The sequence below is a fragment of the Trifolium pratense genome, linkage group LG1, assembly GCF_020283565.1.
Source record: "Trifolium pratense cultivar HEN17-A07 linkage group LG1, ARS_RC_1.1, whole genome shotgun sequence".
Taxonomy (NCBI): domain Eukaryota; kingdom Viridiplantae; phylum Streptophyta; class Magnoliopsida; order Fabales; family Fabaceae; genus Trifolium; species Trifolium pratense.
Genome location: NC_060059.1, coordinates 25,341,439 through 25,367,249, shown reverse-complemented (window position 1 = coordinate 25,367,249; position 25,811 = coordinate 25,341,439). Strand labels below are relative to the sequence as shown.

Sequence of the window (25,811 nt, the reverse complement as noted above, 5' to 3'; positions counted from 1 at the left end):
TATTTAAAAAAGAAAGAAAATTGTCTATAGACGAAGCGATAAGTACTACCAGAAAGTCACAATTTTCAGTTTTTTTTATATACATAATACATTTTTTTGATCAATTCCACATTACTAGACTTTCCACCTTTGCTTTTACCAAGTCTAAATTAACGATTGGTAGTTAAGATTTAAGAGCATATAATGCTAATGCTGACAGTTACTCATCATTGTCAACTATCAACTGTTACAATTGCATCCATGAAACATTAGGTAAGAGGAAGATCATTTGGAAGTTAGATTATAAATCCACTTCCGAGTTAGATTATTTGGCACTATATATGGGGATGTTAACTTTGAAAATCATAACATTTCTTTTTTAATTCATAGATTTGGGGAATTGGAGTTTTACCAAAATTATGATTATTGATTACATTGACCATACTTTTGTTTTTGTTATTCAAGGAAAATTACTTTGCTTAGAAACTTTAAACGCTAGTGATTGTTACAACTTATATTTCCTCTGGTCTTTTCTATAGAAAAAAATAAATTCATCTTTTTAGATTTATTCAATAGCTGATATATCTGATCTATTATCTAAAAAGATGAATTGTCTCTTATTAAAAAAATTACATAGAGTATTATCATTTCATCAAGTTTTATTTGTTTGGTTACTTTCATTTTATTTTTTTGTTACTTACTATAAATCATCTTGTTGGTTGGTAGTACACAAGATAGATATAAAGACAATTTTATTTGACCAACAAGGAGATAGTCTAACGGAAGAGACTCGACTCGACTCTTACTATATGACTAACTAAACTTTAAATTCTGACTGAAAAAAGTTTAAATCTAAAAAACTATCAATGTGCATGTAAAAAATATTTATAGTCGAAAAATGTTTTAGGTATCTTAGACCATCTTCAATGGTGTAGTATCTATTAGGTACTCATGGTACTTATTAGGTACTACCATTGGAGCACAACACATTTTAGTACCTAATAGGTACCACTTCTAATATAAGAACTCTCTCTCTCTTCTTTTTATGGGACCCACTTTATTTAATATATTCAAAAAAATTAATTTGGCAATATTATTTTAAATTAAATTTCAAATTTTAATGATGTGGAGTTATTGATGGGACCCATTTTAGAACTTTTTAAGAAATGCTCCATTGGAGGGATTGAGTACCTATTAGGTACTATTATTAAAAAAATAATAAATTGATGATATGTGTCAGATTTTATATTGGGCCTAACTCATCCCTACAAAACCGGCTTGTAAAGTGAGGGTTGTCTAAGCTATATAAACGCTACACAGGCCATATCTCTTAGCAATGTGGGACTAAATCCACCCCTTCACACCCAACACAATGAAGGTGTTGGAGGCTGCAATGAAGGCAACTCATCTGCCGCAAATAGGCAGATGGGGGCGGACCGCAATGAAGGCGGAATATCCAACACACCCCCTCACGCTCAGGCCCAATGGGCCTGAAGCGTGGACGATGCGGGAAGCCCAACAATAGGTCTAGGATAGGCTCTGATACCATGTCAGATTTTATATTGGGCTTAACTCATCCCTACAAAACCGGCTTGTAAGGTGAGGGTTGCCTAAGCTATATAAACGCTACACAGGCCATATCTCTTAGCAATGTGGGACTAAATCCACCCCTTCACACCCAACACAATGAAGGTGTTGGAGGCTGCAATGAAGGCAACCCAAATGCCGCAATTAGGCATATGGGGGCGGACCGCAATGAAGGCGGAATATCCAACAATATGTCTATGTGGGACCATTTAAGTACTCAAAAATGGAGTGCTCCATTGTGGATGCTCTTAGAGATTAGTGTCTCACTCACTTATCAAATTAGAGTTAAAATAAAGGAAGTAGATGAATATGAAATTATATTTAGCTCACTTTAGATACCTTGCACTATTCATTTTATTAAAGTGTAGATCCTCTCTACTACTTCCAACTAAACATCTAAATAAACACTCTTCCTAATCCAATTAGAGTTAGTTGCTTCAACTGCAATTATATCTAAATTAAGCCAAAGGAAACGGCTACAATTTCATATGTTAGGTAGCTTACGGCTTAACGTACAATTCAATACCACGACACCCATCCTTTTCATATGTACAATATTAAAAATCATGAAAACGATACCATACAAACCAATAATAAAGACAATATTAAAAACTGACAACAAGAAATTAATCCATATAAATAAAATAAAATAAGACAATATTATAAACTGAAAAAAAAAAAAAAGACAATATAAGAAAAATAGTTTACTCCCATGGATAAATATCTAACGAAATGAAAATCATACTTCCGCACCTTACATCACAAACTGAAGTTTCATAATTTATTTAACTTCATGGTTGCATATTGTAATGTTTTAGCATTATATTTGTTCGTAGTACGTAATTTCTAATGTAGACAAAAAAAAAATATTGATATTTTGTCAACGAAAGAAAGAGCCATGGAACAGCCAAAGAGGTTTCCTCAATATTTCAAACTGTTTCCACTCTCATTATTCAAACCATGCAAATATTCTTTTTTCATACCAAACCAATTGATAAACTAAACTTAAATAAATATGTTGGAGATTGAACTAAATTAAATATTATTATAGATATAATTAAAGTATCAACACTACCATATCCTATAAATAAAATGTCAAGTAACCAATGGACGTGGTAACCACTAATTAAATTTCATTACAAAAAAAAAAAAAATAGTTGTCATGTCACATACATAAAGAGACACACCTTTACTTAATGTTCAAATTCCCTTAGCTTGTAAATAAAGAAGAGGAACGTGTTTCTTCAATTTTCAACATTAATTTCTTCATTCTAAAACAAATTATGGGTTGGCAAAAAAAATCCAAAGAGTTCTTCTTCAACTATGTTGCTATCTACACCCCTACAAGGATCTTCCACCTCCTTACCATCACAATTCTATCTCTTCTCCTCCCTCTCTCTTTTCTTCTCTTAGCTAGTCTCTCTGCTGCCAAATTCTACCTTCAAATCCATTCATCACAACCCTTACCTTATTTTTTCACTTTTGCTATACACACCTCCCCATGTATTCTCTATGTTCTTGTTTCCATTGTAAGTGTAGCTACTTTAATCAATGGCTTAATGGGAAAAATCACCCTTTTGAATGATTCATCAAATTCTGTTCTTCTTCAAACTCGTCTTTACGTATCATGGAAATGGATACTTCTTTGCACTTTTCAAATTTGTGTTGGTTTAGGAATTGAAGCAAGCATTGCAGCTGGTGTTTTCGACTCCGACGACAACGATGTTTTTTATGTTAATGATGATGGTTCTAGTTTTGTTGTTGAAAGAAGCTTCTTGAGTAGAATGATTTTTCTTTTGGGTTTACATGAGACAACACAAATTTGGTCAAAGGTTGTTGTGAGACCAGTGGTGGATGACACTATTTTTGGAGTTGGAAAAAGAGAAAGATTATGGATTGAAAAAGTTGTTGTGGCTGGTAGTTTAGGAACATTGTGGTGGTGGAAGTTGAAAGAAGAAGTTGAGAATTTGGGTTTTATGGGTGAAACAAAGAAAGAACAATTGATGGAGGTGGGAATAGAAGATTTTGTTGGATGGTGGTTGTATTATCTTACTGTTACAATTGGAATGGTGAGAATTGTGAAAGGTGTTATTTGGATTTTTATGATTTCTCTATGTAGGAGAAGGGTAATAATGGATAATAATAATAATTCTGAGGTGGAATTAGAACTGAGTCAGAATTATGACAAGGTGTAAATTTTGACCAGTTTTTTATAAGAGGAAAAAAAGAACAATTTTTTTGTTTTGCCTTTGATTGTTTCCTACTTTGATCTCTTTTTATTCTATATATTTTGGGATATTGCAATATTGAATACGTTAAACCAGTAGCCAATATTGTATTGATAATGTATTATTTCTCAACTTGTTGATAATTAATCACTTCTTTAATACGGCTTATTGATCTTCTTTAATCATTTCTTTTTTGTTGATCTTGTTTTCTTCACTTTTTCTCAAGGAAATACAAATGGACTTGTTGATATTTTTGTTCTGATGATGGATGTTACTGATACCAATAATATGGTTGTTGTCTGGTTGGATCTAGTATAAACAAAATTTTGGCACGGGCCTTCATGATTTTTGATATTTTTGTGATTACAACACGATTGTAATTGAAGTATAATGAGCTAGAACAACTTGATTTACATTTGGTGTTTAAATGATTCATTTTTCTATTTGACCAAATAACTATGGTCATAAAACCAACACAAGTAGATACTTGAGTCTTTTAATCATTTGGTCCTGGGTTTGATTCTCGGCTGGTACGTATGGAGAAGCATTTGTTGGGGGATGACAACCTCTTAAATGGATCTCAGTTACCTTGAGGGGATTAGTCTGTGCAGTTGCGTGCGGAGAATACCTTTGGTTTTTAAAAAAAACTATGGTCATAAAAATACAAATATGAGTATGTAAACATCTCGGAGAGTTTGATTTAGCGGTAAAAAGACACATAATTAATTTACGAGGTTTTGAGTTCGAGCCCGCTATAAAATACATCTAACTTTTAAGTGTAGCTGAAGTGGTTGATACGTGAATGTTGTAAATTTAGAAGTATCAAGTTTGATTGCATCTAATAAAAAAATGACATGAATGCTTTGTTCTTTTAAATATTCTATTCATTATCTTCTTCACAAATTTTATTACTTAAATGCTTATCTGTACAAAATAAAACATTATACATTTAGTTATGTAGAACAGAGGAGTTCCAATGTCTTATTCAGAACAATAAATCCGCGTGGCAATGCCACCACCATCTTCTTTTGCATCACTTGAACTATTGAAAATTATGAAAACAAATTTAAGAAGGAAAAAAACCAGAAAACCAATATTGAAAATTGTGTCCTCAAAAGTTGTCAACTGAAGATACAATAAGACCAAAACTCAAAACAGTGGCATGAAAATAATATTAATATTAATTGCATCCATGGAACTGTTCTTGGAAGTTTGTTATATGAGGAAAAAAATAAACAAAGTTTAACTATGCTCAATTTCTTCTAGCAGCAGCTGATAAAGTAGGTGGTGAACAATTTCAACGGTCAATCATCATCATCCGAAAGTCCACAAAATTGAGTCTCTAATTTATAGTTCAACTGCCATTCAAAAAAAAGTAGTTCAACTTTTGGACTTGTAATTAGGGTTTTCCAATTAAAATAGTCTTCATTCTATTTGCAAACTGAAAATATCCGAAATTAGACAAACCACCATCTTCTTCCTCGAATATATAATTCATTGTCACATTAGTCTTTGTATCAAAATTACAAACAAATTCACGAATGTTCCTTTTATTAATCACTTTAACTTATCTTTTTAACAAATAATCACTTTGATCTTTTTATCTGTTTTTAGGTAGTTAACTTTGTCTTTAAATGTATTCTTTATTAATTAATTTAGTCTATAAAATTACCATCAAATGAGATATTAAAAATGTATTTACAAAATCTACCGTTAGATTGAAAGTTTATATAATATAGATTATCCATAAAAAATTTAAAATCATTTGATATGTTATTGAGACCCATCAAGATTAACGGTATATGAGTTTTTATTAAATACCGTTAATTTTGATGGGTCTGGATAACATATAAAATGATTTTCAAAAAAATTTCAAACTTTTTATAGATGATCTATATCCTATAAACTTTCAATCAAACGGTAGATTTTATAAAATTTGTATTCGTTATAATATAAACAACTATTTGTGCACCATGCACAACTTGAATGACTTGTGGATGTTAGACAAAACCATTGTTAATAATAATGAATAATGATTAATCTCCCTAAAAAATTTGTAAAATATACAAGTGCATTCTCCTCTCACAATTGAATTTTTTCATGCGAGTAATCCAACTAAAACCACTTATTTAACTAGGAACTCAATAATTTTACTATTTGGATCCATTCATAATTTGCATTTATCCAAAACATCTTTGAAAAAAAAAATGAGGTAGACAATACCTAAGTGGAAAGAATAAAAGTTAGATTAGATGAGCCCCACAAGAAAAAGAAAGGTGGATATAGTCCAAGCAAAGTGGAAGATGCATCCAAACCCAACCAAGCAGTAACGTTGTAATTGAGTAAGTAAGAGAGAGAGAGAGAGAGAGAGAGAGAGAGAAAGTAGTAGCCAATAGCCATAACGATCCATTTAGCACTACTAGGCATAAATAAAAGCATCACCATCAGTAGTAATTACTACTCGTTTCCGCCGTAAGCCATGTCACTAGTACTTCCTTGCTCCACACACTTGATTCATTCATATTCATAATTCAACCAACTCACTTCATAACCACTTTCCGACTCTCTCTCTCTCTCTCTCTCTCTCTCTCTCTCTCTCTCTCTCTCTCTCTCTTCTTCTTCTTCTTCTTCTTCTTCTTCTTACTCTCATCAACTATTCGACTCATTCAACTCGCTCGGTTCGCCGCCATCCATGGTGTCCAAACCTACCGATTCTTCTCTCCTACTTCATCAAGTCAGTTTCTCCCCTTTTTCCTCTCTCAATTCAATTCTCTTTCCCTATCGTAACGCGATTCACAATTTAATTCGATTTCAATCTAATATTACACTGATTCAGTTATCATGTACGGATTTATGATCGTCCTCTATCTTCAAATTTTGCTTATGATTTTATATCAATGTTAACTTAATTCATTTATTAGACACAATACTTGCCTAGTTGTTTTGGAGTTTAACTTTTCTATTAGCTGGATTCTGAGGATTTTGATTTCGGACTTTGATTATTGTGTTTTCATTTTAAAAGCAATAATAACTGTAATATTCACAGGCATTACATGAAGAGCCAGTAAATGATGTTGTTGGAACCTTGACAAACAAGATAAATCAGCTGAAAAAGCAAATCCAGGCAGAGAGAATTGAATTCATTAGTGTAAGTTTCTCATTCAGACATTCAGTTTTTGCTCTTTTGATTTCATAGCTAATTCACTAAATTGGCATTAGTATAGTGACATTTAGGATCTGTTTCGTAAAAAATAGCGGATAGCTTATGGCGGATGAGCTTATGGCGAATAAGCTAGCTGGTTGAATTTATAGTGTTCGGTAAAATTAGCGATTGAACTAGCTTATAAGTATGAAATGACATAAAAAATATATGTTTAATTAATATTTAATTTTTTCTAGTAAGATGGCAGGGGTAAAATTGGAAGAAAAAATGATAAACTATAAGCTCATAAGCTACTTAAAATAGTGTTTGAATAATAAGCTATAAGCTAGTAAAATAAGCTATAAGCTCTTTTTGAAAAACATTTACCAAATAGGTCTTTTTTAGTCATACGAGCTTATATGCTATAAGCTCAAAATATGGCCTTACCAAACATAGTCTTAGTGCATGTTAGGATTGACAGCGAGTTTGGCGAAATCACAATGTGTGACCAAATTATGGCGAGTCACAATAATTTTCACAAAAAATACACTTTAAACTTCAACAAAATCGTGATTTCATAGTAATTTCGTCAAATTCATTGTGATTCCTAATATGTAAACTTCATTTTGTAGAATCATTATTTCAGTTCTTCTTGGACCATTCCTGTGGAGAACTGGATTTGGATAGCTAGAGTTAATAAAGCACATAAGAAAACTTAAAGCATGCTATAAGGATGCCACACAAAATCTTTTGATTTCTGTATGCTTCGACATTGTGCTAATTTTTTTTATCTGTGTGGTTATATGGGTGAGCCTTTCGGTAATATTTTTTATTTAGCTGTGTATATGGGTTGAACTATATGTTATGACCGTTAGAGCAAACTTTAGTGTCAACTGAAAATTCAGGTCGGTTGGTTGGTTTGCAATTAATCGTAATTATTTTTCTGTAGGAAAAACTTCAGAGGAACAAGAAGAAGCTACAATGTCATACTTCAGGAATAATGTCAGAAGTATCAACCAGAGACTCTTCACATGCAGAGGAAAATCGGACATGTTCAATTCTTTCTTCAAGAATGGACCATCCTTTATGTAAATTCAATGGTTTTACCCAGGGTTCAGTAGACAAAAACCACAGCAATCAAGACATGTCATCTGCTACAAGCATCAAGATTCCTCGTGTTGAAAGATTGCCACCATATACATCTTGGATATTTTTGGACAGGTGTTTTGACTTACAAATATTTCATGTGTTGAGTTACCCATTGCTTGAATTTTATGTAATTTAAAATAGAAAATGGGATTTAAAATTCATTGATCAATGAGTATGCAAGTTAAATAATGTATTTTATTTTATTTTAAAATCTCTCACACACATCAGGAATCAGAGAATGGCCGACGATCAGTCAGTTGTTGGAAGAAGACGGATCTATTATGATCAACGTGGAAGTGAAGCATTGATATGTAGTGACAGTGAAGAAGAATTAACAGAACCTGAGGGAGAAAAACATGAATTCTGTGAGGCTGAAGACCGTATTTTATGGTAAGTTACGATGAAGATGGTTGCAATGCTTTATGAACACCATTCATTTACGAAGAAAGATTCAATGAAACAATAACAATCGATCTGGGTTGTAATTATTGTGGTTAGCTATATGAATCATTGATTAACATGTTTAACTAATGAGTCATATAGATGGTCTGTTGGAGCAAACATGGTTTTCCTTGCTGCTCCTTCAGGAAATAAGACTTGTATCACGAGTTATGACCACAACTTGTAATACCAGATTTTAACTTATAATGTCTTGGCTATTGAGTTTCTAGGATGGCATTTGAGGAACATGGGTTAAATGAGGAGGTATTGAATGTTGTTAGCAAGTATGTTGAGGGCACCAATGTAGAAATCCAGGTAATCCAGAATAACTTTTGGGAAGGACTATATGCTTGACTATTAATCTTACATATCGAAAAAATATATATTGCACTATGGAGATTTTTTATGAGAAACTGTTTTCATTTCTTCGAGAATTGTTTTCATCAAAAACACAGGATAGGTACAAAAGCATCAGGGAAAATAATATTGGTAGGTTGGACCAGCAGCATTCAAAAAGCTCAGGAGAGCATGAATCTCCTATGAGCATGAATCTAGAGAAAAACCTGAGGGATGCATTAGATTCTCTTGATAACCTTTTCTGTCGCCGGTGCCTGGTATGTACAAAAGCATCATTTTTTAACATCATCATCATCATCATTGTTATAGTGAATGCGTCTATACTTTTCTGCTTTCCTGCGGCAGATTTTTGACTGTCGACTGCATGGCTGTTCTCAACCTTTGATATATCCCGTAAGGAACAATTCCCTGTGCTATTTTCAACTTAATCAATGTTACTTCAATAAATTAAATTTGATGTGGTTTACTTCACAGAGTGAAAGGAAGACAGTTTGGTCTGAGCCTGAAGGTGATAGAAAACCATGTGGTGATCAGTGTTACCTTCAGGTATTCTTCTTTGTTTGAGATTTGAAGTATTTTTTATATTTGAGCTGGGTGAGAAATTTCTGAGATGAAAATGGATTTATTAAAAAAAAATCCTCTGCTGGTATTTTGTCTAATGTTTTCATTGACTTTGGAATCAGTATACAATATAAATGGTGACTTCTCTGTCTTCTATTGATTAAAATTGGAACTCATTCTACTAAAAAAAATTGTATGAAGCGTGTAACTTTAACAAAACTTGTTTCCACTTCATACATGATGAATGATTCTCTGTGTGTGTACTATCTTTTGCACCCTGTTACAGGTTTATCACCTCGTCGATGTTTCCTTCTTATAAATTTCATAGGAAAATGTGTATAGACTGTAAAGACTGACTACCATTCCATTTTCCAACAGTTAAAGGTTGTCAAAAGTTTGTCAAAAGATTCAACTCCCGGGTCTTTTCAGGATAAGAAAACTACAATTGTAGAGGAGACAAATGGGATATTGGCACCATCCAGCTCAGAAGAACCTGGTAATCATATTACTACACTTCCAACAAGAGTTGATTATCATGGATATCTCAATTTAAATGACCCTGTCTCAGATAATTTGGGGAAACGGAAGGCCACAAATCAGTCAGACACAGCACAATGTGACTCGAGATATCCTCCTGATTCTCAGAATTCTTGTAAAAAGCTGAAGAGAATCTCAGATGTAGTTACTGTAATTAGTGATAATAGCAAGAACCTAAATTTGGGTGCATGTGATGAAAATACACATATAAATACTTGTGAAATTTTAGACAAATCTGTTGAACGTACTTCGAATAAACCAATAGCTCCTTCTAGCACTTGCCATAATGAGAATGACAAAGGTGTTGTGGATGGATCAAAAGCTGTCACAAATGAGACAGAACTTAAAAATTCGTCGAGTTCAGTGGAAGAACAAATTGATGGAATGCTTGGTTTCTCATATTGGAAACCTCTAGAGAAAGAGTTATACTTGAAGGGAGTGGAAATGTTTGGCAGAAACAGGTATGTATCTTTCTGTATTTCACCTCACACGATCAAGGTTTTAAATAAAGGTCCGTTACCGCGAAAACGGCCGCGACAAAAAGGTATTGGGGCCTAGCGTTACCGTTTTTCACCGTTTTTATATGGTGAAAAAAAATCACGCCGAAACGCCGTTACGGCCGCGACGAAACACCGATACAGCCGCAAAGAAACGCAATACGGCCGCGACAAAATGCTAATAGATAGAGATTTCTATTTTTCCCAATAGAAATGCATAAAAATCACATTTTTAATACAAATATGAACATAAATTATAAAGTGTTATATCTTTTTAACTCTTTCCAAGTTCAAAACTTTACATTTATCTCATATTTAAGTTGTTATACAAATATCATAGTACAAATAATTTTAATAAGATTTGTGCGATATTGTGATTTATTCACACCGCGACGACCGTATTTCACAACGCAACAGCCGTAACAGCCGAAATCGCGAAATCCTTGACGCGACCGCGACCGTGACCGCGACCGCTATTTAAAACCTTGCACACGATTATGTTGAGAAATGCTAGGGTGACATAAAATTTAGTTTGAACTGTGTGGCTACACTTTCTTGTTTCAAGTATATGTTGTGTTTCCCATTTTGTAAATTGTAAGACAGATTTTTTTTAATTAATTTTTTTTATTACTTTTTATTTGCTTCGTATTGGAAGTAATCCTTTATTTCTCCATAAACCCTACAAATCCATCCTATTTATTAGCTTCAATTTCAATTAACCTTATTGAATGCATGAATAATTATGGGGAAAAGGCAGATATGTAAACTTTGAAAACTCTTGGTAGTAAACTATCTGAAATGTGACTAATGGTTCATAAGTGCATGAAATGAAATGAATGCATGATTCATTTTTTTGTCATAGATATTGTACTCCACGTAAGTGTCTTAATTTTCTAAAGTTTATGCGTATGTAATGTGAAACTATATGCGCTGCAGTTGCCTCATAGCTAGGAACTTACTTTCTGGTTTGAAGACTTGCATGGAAATATCTAGTTACATGCACGATGGAGGAGTGTCAATGCCCTACAGGTCTATTATTGCAGCTAGTTCAATCATGAATGACAGCGGAAAAATTGACACAGAGTGCACAGTGAGTTTACAAGCTTTCCTGTTCCCATCTTCTTTTACCCTGCATTCTCATGTCTTGTCTTGATCTTGAATGATTTCCTGTTATTTTCTTTTGGGGTTGGGGTGAGACTTCTGAAGATGGAAAATAAAATTTTCCATATGCTATTATGTACGACAAGGCCTCACTTGGTGGGATAACATAGGAGAATTAGTATCTCAATCGTCTGGTTAGGCATGAAACTTCAAAAAATATAAATTGTTATTATGTTTGGGTTGGCAACAATTTTATTTTATGGGAAAATGGAAAGAGATACAGAGAAAAGAGAATAATGCTCCAAGCTCTGGAGGACCTCTCTCCTAGACTAAGCTCTTAGCTTAGAGAAGAGCAGAAAACAACATGTTAATCCCATGCAAACCATTCATTCCCTTTTACATTAGATTCACCTTTTATCTTCTCTGACTAACTCAATTACACCGTCTCTCTAACTATTACATCCCACACTTCAGTTTCTGTACTTTCCAATCAACCATAGGTATCTTCAAAAATGCACTCAAGGCCTTGGGTTTGGGCTTTAGCTAATTCTGAGGCATTTGAGTTCTCAATCCTGTTATGTTATCTCTGATTGTAAATTTTCTGTCATTTTTCAATTTATTTTTAACTATATAACATGATTATATCATGGAATGTATTTCCTCTCAACTTCTGGCAACCTTTACGAGTACCCCTGCTGTTTAGTTGCCAGAAAATTCCTTTTGAATGTGGGTTTTTGTGCTAGGACCAAGAGATGCCATCTAGGTCACGGTTGCTGAGAAAAAGAGGCAAAACAAGGAAGTTTAAATATTCTTGGAAGTCTGCTGGTCACCCAACAATATGGAAAAGAATTGCTGATGGGAAAAACCAATCTTGCAAGCAGTATACTCCATGTGGCTGTCAATCAATGTGTGGAAAGGAATGTTCTTGTCTTAGCAATGGAACATGCTGTGAAAAGTATTGTGGGTATGTAGCTTTCATTTTTTGTGTAGCTTTTGTAGCAATGTAATGGAAGAGAAAATTGCAGGATATTTCTTAATTCTCAGTCGCCTTGTGTTGGTCATTTGAATTATATTGCTAGGAAATTATGGGGATATGGATGGAACTTTGATGAGGTTGGTATGGATAGGTTGGTATGGGGATATGATGGTCACCCAACAATTATGGGGATATGGTTTTACCTGTTTAGATAAGATTTTGAGTTCATTAAACAATGAACGATGATTTATTTCAGACAGTCAACATAAAGCTGTTTGCAAAGCTTCTATAAACTACATTTCCAACTTGATTTGTGAACTACTATCCTGACTTGAGTAATGTAATTGTTAATGAATTATGATTTGAATATAACAATTTATTCTACCTTCAGTTGTTCAAAAAGCTGCAAAAACCGGTTCCGAGGATGCCATTGTGCCAAGAGTCAATGCAGAAGTCGACAATGTCCATGCTTTGCTGCTGGACGTGAATGTGATCCAGATGTCTGTCGAAACTGTTGGGTTAGGTAATGTACCAAATACTTTTTCTTTAAACCTGATGTTATGCCTCTTCGGTTTTTGAATTATATGTCTTGATTCTATTACATCACCTGATTTAGGAAGTCAATATTCACTAGTACTCCCTCTGGTCCTTATTATAAGAAAAAGTTTGCTTTTTAGATTCATAGAATGTTTGATGTATCTAGACCATATTATGAACTATATACATCAAACATTCTATGAATCTAAAAAGAAAATTTTTTCTTATAATAAGGACCGAAGGGAGTAATAATTTTACCCCAATAATTGGATAGCATCTACTGCATGATTAGATATATCATGCCAGACCTTTGTGATTTTTCTTATCTTGCTGACCTAGTTGGAGTAGTACTGCACGTATTTCTTTTAGGACTTTGGGGGGAAGGGAGTAGAGGAAAAAATAGAGAAATTTTTCACATTTTTTGACAGAATGATGATGAATGTTTATGATTAATACAGTATATTTTTAATATTGAGAGTATTATATCAACCTAGATTGGATTTTTAATATTGTGAGTATTATAACAACCTATTTTTAATATTGATTAATACAATTTTTTAGTTCCCCCAAACTATAGGGGAATTTTGTATCATGAAGGAAACAAATGCTCCATGTGTGATCCTGGTTTGCCGACTCTCAATATCAAATTACATTGTTAGTTTTATTTTCCTTTTCAAAGAGCAGATTTGTAACAAGTTTAAAGCTTAGTTAGTGTTGTAGCTTGAAAGTCACCCTCGACTTCCTGCTGTCCTGCTCGAAACAGACTTTCACTAGCGCTTGACGGTGCAAACTGAACTAAAACTCACTCCAAGGTTTGTGGCGCCTATCTTTCTCCATATGGAAGTTCTGCGGGGACATAGAGATGTGGGTAGAGGAAGTCTGAAAAAGCGAAGGCCGAGCTGTAGTTCACGTGACCTGTTTATCTTGAGGAGGAGTGTTAGAATATATAAAATAACTTATAACTTGTATTATCTTGATATTATCTTGGGACTAGTTTCTTTCCCTATTTAACTAGTATAGATAAAGATTATATTCACAATTTAATTCTATTTTTTCTCTTCCCTCCTTAATCATGAAATGGTAATCTCTTCAGTGCTGTATACATTGTCTAACTTTTACAATTTTTTTGGACTTTGGACTCCACCCTCCACCTCAAATCATCGCAAATGCCTTTAAACATTAAACTTTGTACAGCTGTGGGGATGGTACATTGGGGGAGCCACCACGTCGTGGACAAAGTCAATGCGGAAATATGAGACTTCTTTTAAGGCAACAACAAAGGGTTAGTAACTCTTAGTTGATGTATAAATTATTTGGCACCATTGTCATAAATCAAATTGATGAATACCTGATGTATGTGATTTGTCTCGCATTGTTTTTGTTTCTGTCCGTCAGATTATCTTGGGGAGGTCTGATGTTGCAGGATGGGGAGCCTTCTTAAAGGTTATGATTCGTGGATTTCTTTGTTTTCTAATAATGGTAGCTTGTTTTCTAACTAACTGATGATGACATTTCAGAATCCTGTTAACAAAAATGACTACCTAGGAGAGTACACGGGTGAGCTGATCTCACACAGAGAAGCTGATAAGCGTGGGAAAATATATGATCGAGCGAATTCTTCTTTTCTTTTCGATTTGAATGAGCAGGTATGTTTTTCACATGATCTGCAATTTATTTTAACTTGAGCTGCTCTTGGTTCCTCGTTGACTTGAGTTCCTTGTATTTTATGAGTGTGATCATACAGTGTTTTCTGTATTTCCGTTAGATTTTGTCAGTTTAGTCCCCTCGCGTTTCTTTCTTGGCAAGCTATAACATATTTGGATTTCAAACTGATTATTTAGAACTTGAATCTGCTTTCTGTTTCTTCACCAGTATGTTCTTGATGCTTATCGGAAAGGAGACAAGTTGAAATTTGCAAACCACTCATCAAATCCCAATTGCTATGCAAAGGTGAGTCCAGAAAATAAGATTGTGGGGAGGTTTAAAACTTAGGCCCCGTTTACTTTGTGCAAGCATTTTCTATTTTTATTTCCTTAAATTTGTGTTAGTTTTACTTGTTAACAAGGAGAAAATAAACTTGTAAAGTGAGTCATTGTGATGGAAGAGAAAATAAAATGCTAGCTAAAGATGATGCATTTCAGGAAATAATGAAAATAGTTATTTTGACATTTTCCTTGTTTCTGGAAATGCAAGTCCCACTTCAAGAGTCTCTTTTCTCATCGATAATAAGTAAAGCTAACACAAATTTTAAGAAATGAAAATAGAAAATATTTTCACAAAGTAAACGGGACCTTACCTGTTGGGCTCTGTAGCTTGAACATGATCTGTGAATTGTCACAATGATTTCTCTCTTGCACTACTGCCATAGGTGATTTTGGTTGCTGGAGATCATCGAGTTGGCATATTCGCCAAGGAATACATTGATGCCAGTGAGGAGCTCTTCTATGATTATTGTTATGGTGTAGATCAAGCTCCTCCATGGGCTCGTAAACCTGAGGGTTCCAAGAGAGATGAATCAGCAGTTCCACAAGGTAGAGCAAAGAAACACCAATCCCATTGATGAGCCATGGCAATGTCCAGCTTGTACAAACTCGTGGTTTCTACTGCCAGAGACAAACTTGTGACATCTCATGGGAAAGATTCAAGCAACTGTTACTGAAAAAAGAAACTAATAATTGATTTGTAGATGCTAATATGCCTTAAATTATGGGTAGGGTACAGTTAGATAATAAAATGGGAAAGAGATGAAGTACATCAATGTTGAGGGCAATACGCTAGAAATTAGCATAGCAGTTGGTAACCTGAGTATAAAATCCATCCTTTTGGATGCCCGGCATATTTATTCTGCAAGCAAGCATGTGTGCTTATTTGGCATAGTTTTTTCATGAATAAGATAAATTTTCCATTTTTCTTAATAGAGAATAAATCTTTCTTTGAGTAAAATCCACTTTTATCCTCCTATACATGAGTCAATTTTTTTCATTGCTGATAGATAGAGAAGCGATTTGACCTCCTCTAAGGGATTTATTTTTCAGAATGAATTGGATCAAGGACTTCCTACTAAGGAGTGTTCAAATTCTGAAAGAAGTAGAGTAGTGTCTAGACTCCGGGGTTATTCCCGCCAGGTGTGTTTATTCCAGCTATGTCATTTGAACATCAAAATAGTGACATTGTATGCGACAATGTTTTCTCTATTTCTCTCATACCTATTATTTTCTACTCTACACATTTCAAAAACACACACATAAAATATTTGACATTGATAACAAAAAAGAGTTGTAATTAGGAATAATAACCCCCTATTTGTCAATAAAATTTTCAATAATTAATATTCGGTTGCAATTTATTTTTTTTGTTAAATAGCCTAGTGGCTATAAATTCCACTCTTAAGGTGGATAAGTGAGATGACTAGGGTACGAACACGGCCCTACATATATAATGCAATATCCCCTACATATATAAGGTGGTTGGAATGCATATTTGTGAATAAGTTGGCAATCTGGGATTCAGATTCACTGCACTCATAAAATCAACTAGAAAAACATGAGATCAAATGTTGTAAATGATGAACATATATCTGAGATTTGGCCACGCAAAGTTTGAGAATGTTCTCAAAATCTAATAAGCTTGGTCTTCTAAGATGTTTACCCCTTTGAAAAAATTACTGTCATATAGGTAAAAAAACTTGAGTTTAATTGGTGTGCACCGTCGGTGTAAAAGTTTTTTACACATACATCCAATGACGCGTTGCCACATCACTTAATGAATGTGACACATCATGTGTTTTTAATTACCATACATGATGTGTCATTATATTATTGGACGCATGTGCAAAATAATTTTACACTGACGGTGCATATAAATTAAATTCAAAAAACTTAGATGGAGTTCCTTACCTACCATTGGTCTGTGCTGGACACAATAAAAGCAGTTATTTTCATTTTACATATAAAATAAAAAAGTTTTAGAGTTTTACTATTGTTTTGAACCGGCCGGTCTAATCCGGTTTTTTTATCGAGTGGAACCATTCAGCGACAATTATATTTATAACAATTGAAACAGAAACAATGACTATAAAATTTATGAACTGACAGTTGCACCAAATTTCCACCAAACGGAGCTTAAATTTCTAGAAACTATCAATAAATGCTACAAAACCAAACACAAATATCCAAAGTAACACCAAATTTCAACCAAAGCTGTTTAGATTTATATGGAAAGTAGGTAGTATGAATTACTAAAAAACTGCCTCAACAATAGCATGCTTCTTTTTGGGGTATCCAATTCCAACCAAATGATTTAGGTACACTTTCCCATCCTTAACAGTAGCTGCTGTAGCCAAACGATGTCTAGGCCCTGAAAATGTTGCCACAACAGAAGCTGTATTCCATCCATCTAAGCTCTCTACTAATCTCCCAGAAGGATTACTACCAGCAATTACCACTTTATTAGGAGACAGTAACTCTAATCCATCTCCAAAATAAAGTGGCCCTCCAATAACCTTAATTATCTTTACTTGATCTTCTTCTTTTGTTAAATCAATCTTGAACAAATTACCACTAAAAGTGTGAATTACTATCAAGAATCCATCTGGGTGGTAAACAATTCCATTAAGTCCAACTAATGTTTTGTACCATTCTTTTGGAGTGAACAATGGACTTCTAATTACTGATATAAGGTTTCCATTAACTCCAACTTTCCATATTTTACTTGCTTTTGCATCAGTAATATATGCATTGCCTTCTGCATCAACTGCAACATCGTCTGCAAAGGATTTCTCATCACCTGCAGCATTGAATGGGGAACCAATAAAGAATTGAGTCAAATTGGATCAGAGTTGCTGCAACTAATTGCAGTTTGCCACCTTGCACATTTTAATAATTCCAACAATATCACCATAAATTAATTAATATTGTCCTTTTTTGTCTTGACTCTCCAGAATTTGGCCACATGGTAGTAACCAAAGTCTGGTTAAAATTTGTCTTCGAATTCTCTTAAACAATTTATAATATACACTCTGTTAGAAGTCTCACATTGGCTAGAGATATGACAAAGATAGTCTTTATAAGTGTAGTGCAAACCTCGACTCTCTAGCTAGTTTTTGTGGTTCAGTATAGGTCTCTCAAATTCTAATACACTCGGTCGCATTTTATAACTGTGTGAACTATTTTCACACTGGAATTAATTTTATAGGTTATCTCACTACCTCAACTCTTTCAACCAATGTGAGACTTTTTACTCACACTGATCTCAACAAATTTCACATTGTCAAATGGTGAGGAACTCGACATCTAGATATGGGGTGGAGCGTGTCTACCTAAAGAGTTTTCGTGAAGCCAAAGGAAGAGAACTTTGATTAATCGATAACAATAAAAAGAACAAATAAACGTGCAGGGCATGCATGGTGCATATAGTATATATTAAAAATTGTGAATAAAGACATAGTAACAAACATATCTTCTGTGGATGCCGCTCCTCGTATCCTTCACCTCTACTACGTTCCAAACAGAACAACACCATACATACAATATTTTCAAAAAAATTGATTCTCTTGTATTCCCTATTACCAAAGGTAATGTACACATTTCTTTTAAATAGGATTGGAACCTTAGTTTGTCGTTTTTCTTCTGGACAAAACAGTATCATGTTGTGGCATAAGTAGTAAATTTGGGTCTTTTGCTCTTCAGAATTCGATCATTGACCATCTTTCTGTGAAAAAATGTTATCGATTAATTAAGTTTATAAGTATCATTTTTCTTTCTTTCTTTCAAAAAATATATATAATATCGTTTTTCTTTTTTAACGCAAGCTTACAAGTATCATGTCTAACATTTTTTTAGGAGCTCATAGCTTATTTTTATTAGCTTAAAACTTGAGATAATAAATAGATAAAGATATTTTAAGAAAATCCAATGATTTTATTATTAGTGCAATTATAATCATATATTAAATTATAGATAATTTAACATAAATATAATTTAATTTAGATTTATTATTTTTGGTTAGTATACAAAGTGATAAATACCACATAAACTCACACACAAATGCGCGAAGTCTGTGTTTGAAGCCCCATAAAGATATCCAACTTATCGATATTAATATTTGTCAATTGAGCTAGAAGTTACGAACTAATTTAGATCTTTACACTATAAGTATTAAATTTAATTTGTATACATGTGTGTTTCTTTGTTTACGAGTTATTTTTATTATTATTTTTAGACGAAATGACAACAGAAACTCGCATACACAAAATAGAGAGATCAGAGCTCGAACCTCAGTCATATGTTTTACCTAACAATTTTGACATTTTCATCGAGTGTGCCAGGATTTGTGGACATTATTATTTTATTTTTTGAAAAAAAAAAAACAACTATTACATTCACGCATTTACTCAAGTTTATGAATATAGTCGTTGCTTGAGTCAACAAGAATAATTGCTTTTTTTCTCAAAAAAAAAAAATAATAATTGCTTTAGTCACAAAAAACAAAAAAAGAAGAATAATTGCAAAATTTCTTCACAATAGAGAAAAATATCGAATCAAATATGAAATATCTATAATCTATTTAACTATTCACAAAGATAAAGAAAAAACGAATAAGAACATGAAGATATATCGCATTAAAGAAGAAAATCACTTACCATAACCAGAAAGTTTGGTAAGAAAGAGGCGTTTCCACGTTGAAAGATCATAAGCAACAACACCACTATAACGATTTCCCAAAACGTCAGCGTTTACAACTAAAATCCGATTCCTACTCCGATCAATCGTGAAACCTAACGACGCATTTCCTGCTAACTCCGTTTCTTTCACTATTATTTCTTCTTCCAAAACTCTTTCCGTTAATTCCTTCTTCTCATCAGGCACTGAAATTTGACCAATACCGCCTTCAAAAAAAGATACTATAAAACGGTTATTATCCGAATCCCATTTAGCGCATTCTCTGAACCAACCACCACCGTTAGTGTGATAATGGTATACATGAGTTTGTGATTGTGTTCGTTCTAGAGATATGATTATGCCGATTGGGATGGATGTGAGAAGTACTATAATTGCTAGGAATTTTGGAGAGCAGAGACATGAACAAGCCATGTGTGTGTGAGTGAGTGAGTGAGAGAAAAGAAAGAGAGTGTTTGGATTTGTGAAAATGAAAATTGGAAATCGATTTTAGATTTTTAGTAAGAAAGTGTGATGCTAATTAGGTAGCAATTGGGTGTAGAATGAATTATTTAGCAATGTATGAGTTGTTTTGAGTATATAGTAATAATTTATGAAATTAATTTGTCCTACAGGTACGGATCAATTGGTAGTTGGACTTGGAGATAAAGTCATGTGTACGATCAATTAAGTCATCTACTACTATGACATCTTTGAGTGAGTGTTTTCAAATTTAAGTGTAAAAAATTTAGAAAATCATACTGTATTTAGTCGGTTTAATCCTGAATATGCATTTCGTTAGTCAGTTTAGTTCATACTGTTAAGTTTGACCGTTAATTCAATAAAAAAGCTGACGTGACATTTTTTTGGGCACACATCAGCTTGCTGAGTTGGTACTAGGGACGGGGAAACAACCATTTTGGTTCCTGAATGTGCAACTCTCTGTCATTATGGTCTCTGACTAAGGAAAAAATACAAAATAGTCCTTGACCCTGCAATCCATTAGTCACTTTGATCCCTAATGTTAAAAATGGTCGTTAACTTTATAAAAAAGCTTATGTGACATTTTTTTAATGACACATCGCATGCAGAGTTAACACATTTGTGTGATAGTTGGATAGATGATTTTTTTAAAAAAATTGAGTTTAAAATTATGGGCTTCATTCATAAATGTATGAAGAAAATGAAGAAAAATTGGAGGAAGGAGATAAAGAAATGAAGAGAAGAAAGTAATGTCATTTTAGTCTTTGGTCACATCATTCATCCAATTGTCACACAAATGTGTTAAATCTGCGTGCTACGTGTTCTTAAAAAATGTCACTTCAACTTTTTTATAAAGTTAGCAACAATTTTTAACGCAAAGGGACCATAATGACAGCGAGTTGCACATTAAGGAACCAAAATGGTTGTTTTCTCGTCCCTCGTGCCAACTCAGCAAGCTACGTGTGTCCAAAAAAATGACACGTCAGCTTTTTTGTTGAGTTAACGGTCAAACTTAATAACATGGACCAAACTGACTAACAGAATGCAGATTCAGAGACTATTCAATAGTTTTTCCTCAGTGGGGGATCAAAATTGCACATTGAAGGACTAAAATGGCTATTTTCCCTTGATTTATGTATTTAATTGATATGCACCGTCGGTGTAAAATTATTTTACACTGTCAACCAATACCAACCATGTTTTCCGCCACATCACCCCACTTTCTTGACATTACATGGCGAAATGATGGATATTTATTGGACGATCGTGTAAAACTATTTTACACCGTCAGTGCATATCAATTAAACTCTGAATTTATCTCTCGTTAAAAAATAAATAAGACTGATTTCTATAATTTATTAAATATGAACACCAAAAACAAAACTTTAAAATTTTAAATAATAAACATGAGTTGAGTTAAAAGCATGTATTGTACCAAAAGTCGTGATAAAAAATATTTGAGGGACCATTAGTTATTGAAATATTTTATTGAGAGTAAAAATAAAACTTAAGATATTTATAAAGATAAAAAAAAACTTATTTAACCATAATATAAAATACATGCTTAACGTTTATGTGATTAAAAAACCATCATTGTTCTTGGAAAAGAAAATCATTGTTCATAATTTCTGGTTCATCTAGCAAATACAAACATTGTTAAGTGGAATGTTACAACTTTTTTTTGTTGATAGACGAAATGATAAAGTCATTGAAAACTCACACATACAAAATAGATTGATCGGGATTCTAACCCCGGTTCCGACATCCGACACTAGCAATTTCGATATTTCTGTTAGTTGAGCTAGGATTTGTGGACAGTGGAATGTTACAACTTAAGCACATAAACAAAGTCTAACTTAAAAGATTAATTTAATGGATAGGCGAGTCTCGTGGCTTAAATATCATATTGAATACTTTGATGGACTTCTAACATTATCACTCAGCTATCAGTATTCAATGAAGTATCTTAATCCAGCCTATATGTAACCCTTTTTGTGGATCAGCACTCTCAATGATAGTTAGTGATATATTGTGGCAATGTGGAAGGAACTTGAATGAATGCATGAGAGTCTATAGGGGTGTATTAGTAATATTGTGGAGTGCGAATGAATACTACTAGAACACTATTCTTGGACCCAAACGATAGTTAGGCCCACGAGAACCTTTGGCCTGTATTTTCTAGACTAGATGATGATGGATGGCTGCTGGCTGCTCTCGTGGCTGTTTGTCTGATTTTCCAAACTCCGACTTCATTTTCGCCTGTGCCTCTCTCTCTCTCTCTCTCTGGTGAGTTCTCTTTCGATCTTATGATCTTCAAACCCTAGCTTCCTAATACAATCTTTATTGTTAATTGTTAACGATCTCTTTGATTTAATTGCGAATTTGCATAGAAATAATAACTGTTAATTATATTTGCAAAACATGATTGATTGATTACTCGATCCCATTTATTTATTCACTTCTTTGTTTTCTCGCTTCGAATTTATTTTTCAAATCAAATTATCATGATCTTATCTGGCGGAAGAGTAGTCTTTGAAATTATAGGGAAATGATTATTGTGTTAGTTTTCAATTTAGGTTTTGAGTTCTATGTGCTGTGCCTTATTGCATTTTCTGATAGAAACTATAAAAGAATAAGATGCTTCTTCCTCTATTTCATATTAAATGTCGCATAAGGTTATGCACAATTAGCTAGCTTATCCGTTATAAGCTATAAGCTCATCAACTGTAAACAAGCTTATCAGTTATCCACTATTTTTTGCCAAACAAAGCCTCAGTGTACTAATTTCTATTGTAAAATGAGCCTATTTATTGAAGTTTCCTGATTAATATAATCGATAGTGGAATAGTTAGATGTGATAGATACAATACTTAAGTGCATTATTGAAAGGAAAGAAAAAAAACGTAATTAATGCTTAATTGGTACTCCCTCCGGCCTCGTATATAAGCAAAAATCACTTTTTTTAGATTCATTCAAAAAGAGATGTATCTTCTCTATAATTTGGACTAGATACATTGTTTTTCTAATGAATCTAAAAAGGTAATTTTCCTTGTATATGAGGCCGGAGGGAGTATTTTGAAATGACCAATAATATGAGACATATGAGAAATGCATAGCTATAACTTGTATTGCTCAATTTGATTTCAATGGCTGGGTAGTCATTGTAGAATTGTTTATATTGAGAATGCAACTTGTAGTGTGTATGATTTGTTTGCTGGGTTGACGAGAGTCGAGATCTGCGACTAAGGGTTTGCTGAACTGACTGGAAACTCTCTTCTCCTACCTTTCCCTATGCCTTATGGTTCCTTCATTTTCTTGTGTTCAAATATACTATCAGATTGGTTATTAATATTGGTCAATGTGTATTGAACTGTATTCAAGTTTCGTATATTTGTAAATTGCAGTAATCAAAACTTTGAAGACAAAGAAGAAAATGTCTGGTCCTAGGATTGCTCATGCTACCTTGAAGGGTCCAAGTGTTGTAAAAGAGATTGTAATTGCAATAACACTCGGTTTAGCTGCTGGTGGTGTCTGGAAGATGCATCACTGGAATGAACAGAGAAAAACCAGGACCTTTTACGATTTACTGGAAAAGGGTGAGATTAGTGTTATTGCAGAGGAAGAGTAAAAATGGTTTTGCTGTGTGCCTATGCTTTCCATATATAGGCTCTTTTGTTTGTTGCTATATTCAATTGGCTCTTTAAGTGTAAATGAGCCGAGCTACTTACACATTGAAAAGAATAAGTACTTGCTCTGATTTTGGATTATGTTGGCATGTAGAAATTTCATGATGCAATGCTATATTTCGTTTTTGTGTTATTTTCTTGTTGCTGTACCTGCACAAGTGTAGATGATTTATTTTTTTACTCTAGATATTGGTAACTTGTTTTTACTAATAAATCAACTTCTCTTGAAGTTGAAGTTCACAGGCTGCAAGATGTAACATCATAAATATGTTGTCTTTGTGTGTCTGAATAATAGGAATATTTATAATAGGATAATTAGCATTAAGACTGTTAGGATAACATGTATTATTAGATTGGGCTTATTGTAGTATTAAAATTAATAGGCGTATTAGGTCAGCGTTTTATCACCGCATGACACGTATTCCAAGTCTTGTTGCTGAAATATAACTTTGCCAACCTTTCCATCTAATCCCTAAATTTCAAACCTGTACAAGTGCAGAATTTTGTATTTGGAGAATTAAATACTGCTGAACACTACCAGGAATATTTGAACAGGCATCTGTTAGTCCAGGATGTTAAAATCCTTCACAGATGTTGTGTATCCTGTGATACTTGAATTTATACTGTAAATTTTTCTGTTGCCAACCTTTTCTTTTTTGTGCAAAAAGAAAAAGTAGTAGGCCGATAGAGATGGAAAATAATAGCACAACGTTACCCAATTTTATGATAAATGTCCAGCTAGTTTTGGGACAAAATTTCAATGCTCTGTTTTTTGGTCTTGAGGGATATATTAGGGTTATAATAAAGTTATTCCTACGACATAGAAGCTTAGGAGAGTTGGGCAGACATGGCATTAGATTTTCCTTGAATAAGTGACCAGGAGTTTACTCTTGCTATTTCCATTTTTTGTTAATGTAGTTGAATCTAAAGTCTAAACCCAATGGTAGATTGCACATGTGCACAGTTCAAACTTAAGGAATCTTGTCTATTTGGTTGTTCGTGCAAGTATTTTGGTAATAACCTAAAACTGAGTCTGTGCAACTTATTTTGACCTTAACAATTCTTTGTTGTGTGTGGGTGGGTGGGTGGGTGGGTTAGGAGGGAAAGGGTTTTCTTGTTTGGGAAGATTTTAAAGTACTTTCAAATTGTGGTTGGGTGTGGTTGACATCTAAACAAGGCGGTAACGCCCCTTCCTATTCTCTTTTCCTCTCAATCAACTCCAAAATAAAGTATTTGAATATTTCTTGTCTGTCTTTAAAAGTCCTCCAGAGCCCTCTTTTACACATTTGTTCATTTGTTGTGACCTCTCTTTCACTCAAGTCTAATGTACTGTTTCATGAATGGTGTATTTTGCAACCTCATGGTAGGGAAGGTCAGGGCAATCATTGGAGGCCGCCCCGTGTGTGCTAATATCCCTTCGGTTTTCTTATTTATCAACTTACTGTCTACATTATTGTGGGTGGTACTACTCTTTTGTTGGAGTACAATCAAGTACAAACATTTGCAAATAGCTTAAGTTTTTCGGAAAAATTATGCCCTACTTTGGACATGAATATTTGTTCTCTGCATTCCGTATGTGTGACTTCTGGAAATGGATCCTTTCAATAGGTGGTTATGTGAATGTGTTTGAAAGTTGATGAAAGGATTGTATGTCCTAGAACCAGTGAGTAGATTAGAACTGTCTTTTAGTAATTTGATGACACTTTTTAGTTCTGTAGGTAAAAACATGGCATCTATGGGAGAAGGAGAGAAAATAGGTCAAAAGTGTATAATATTGATGAAGAAAAAATATTACAAATGAGAAAAGTGAAAGTAAAAGATTACATCAAAGCCTATATATAGGCATCAACAAACTACTAACTAATCCTCCTAATTACTAACTAACTATATCTTT

The 25,811-nt window shown here is 33.6% G+C and overlaps 4 protein-coding genes across 10 annotated transcripts; 3 read left to right on the top strand and 1 right to left on the bottom strand.

Moving 5' to 3' along the window:
• The first annotated feature begins 2,754 nt into the window (after positions 1–2,754).
• Positions 2,755–3,972, top strand: LOC123923847. The gene has a single exon (XM_045976596.1). It carries the CDS (start codon positions 2,850–2,852, stop codon positions 3,759–3,761), a length of 912 nt encoding a protein of 303 aa, XP_045832552.1. The 5' UTR covers positions 2,755–2,849; the 3' UTR covers positions 3,762–3,972.
• Positions 3,973–6,366: 2,394 nt separating this feature from the next.
• LOC123903062 (cytochrome c oxidase subunit 5C-2) lies at positions 6,367–24,050 on the top strand. 6 transcript variants are annotated; one of them, XM_045952932.1, is made up of 2 exons: positions 6,367–6,384; positions 23,635–24,050. In XM_045952932.1, the coding sequence occupies exon 2, from the start codon at positions 23,665–23,667 to the stop codon at positions 23,857–23,859; it is 195 nt and encodes a 64-aa protein (XP_045808888.1). In that variant the 5' UTR covers positions 6,367–6,384; positions 23,635–23,664; the 3' UTR covers positions 23,860–24,050. The 6 variants fall into 6 exon arrangements, with proteins under 6 accessions (XP_045808888.1, XP_045808887.1, XP_045808885.1 ...); XM_045952931.1 differs by having other exon boundaries at positions 6,373–6,390; XM_045952929.1 differs by lacking the exon at positions 6,367–6,384 and adding an exon at positions 22,368–22,517 and having other exon boundaries at positions 23,636–24,050.
• On the top strand, positions 6,380–16,009 carry LOC123903060 (histone-lysine N-methyltransferase EZA1-like). 2 transcript variants are annotated; one of them, XM_045952925.1, is made up of 18 exons: positions 6,380–6,528; positions 6,841–6,942; positions 7,886–8,157; positions 8,314–8,475; positions 8,757–8,841; positions 8,982–9,140; positions 9,229–9,276; positions 9,358–9,429; positions 9,823–9,940; positions 10,013–10,442; positions 11,415–11,568; positions 12,323–12,543; positions 12,947–13,078; positions 14,287–14,374; positions 14,488–14,535; positions 14,610–14,738; positions 14,965–15,042; positions 15,461–16,009. In XM_045952925.1, exons 1-18 carry the CDS (start codon positions 6,487–6,489, stop codon positions 15,650–15,652), a joined length of 2,532 nt encoding a protein of 843 aa, XP_045808881.1. In that variant the 5' UTR covers positions 6,380–6,486; the 3' UTR covers positions 15,653–16,009. The 2 variants fall into 2 exon arrangements, with proteins under 2 accessions (XP_045808881.1, XP_045808880.1); XM_045952924.1 differs by having other exon boundaries at positions 9,823–10,442.
• Positions 17,146–20,380, bottom strand: LOC123903061. Its single transcript, XM_045952926.1, has 2 exons — positions 19,733–20,380; positions 17,146–17,877 (listed from the first exon to the last, which is right to left on the bottom strand). The coding sequence occupies exons 1-2, from the start codon at positions 20,181–20,183 to the stop codon at positions 17,330–17,332; spliced, it is 999 nt and encodes a 332-aa protein (XP_045808882.1). The 5' UTR covers positions 20,184–20,380; the 3' UTR covers positions 17,146–17,329.
• Positions 24,051–25,811: the final 1,761 nt, after the last annotated feature.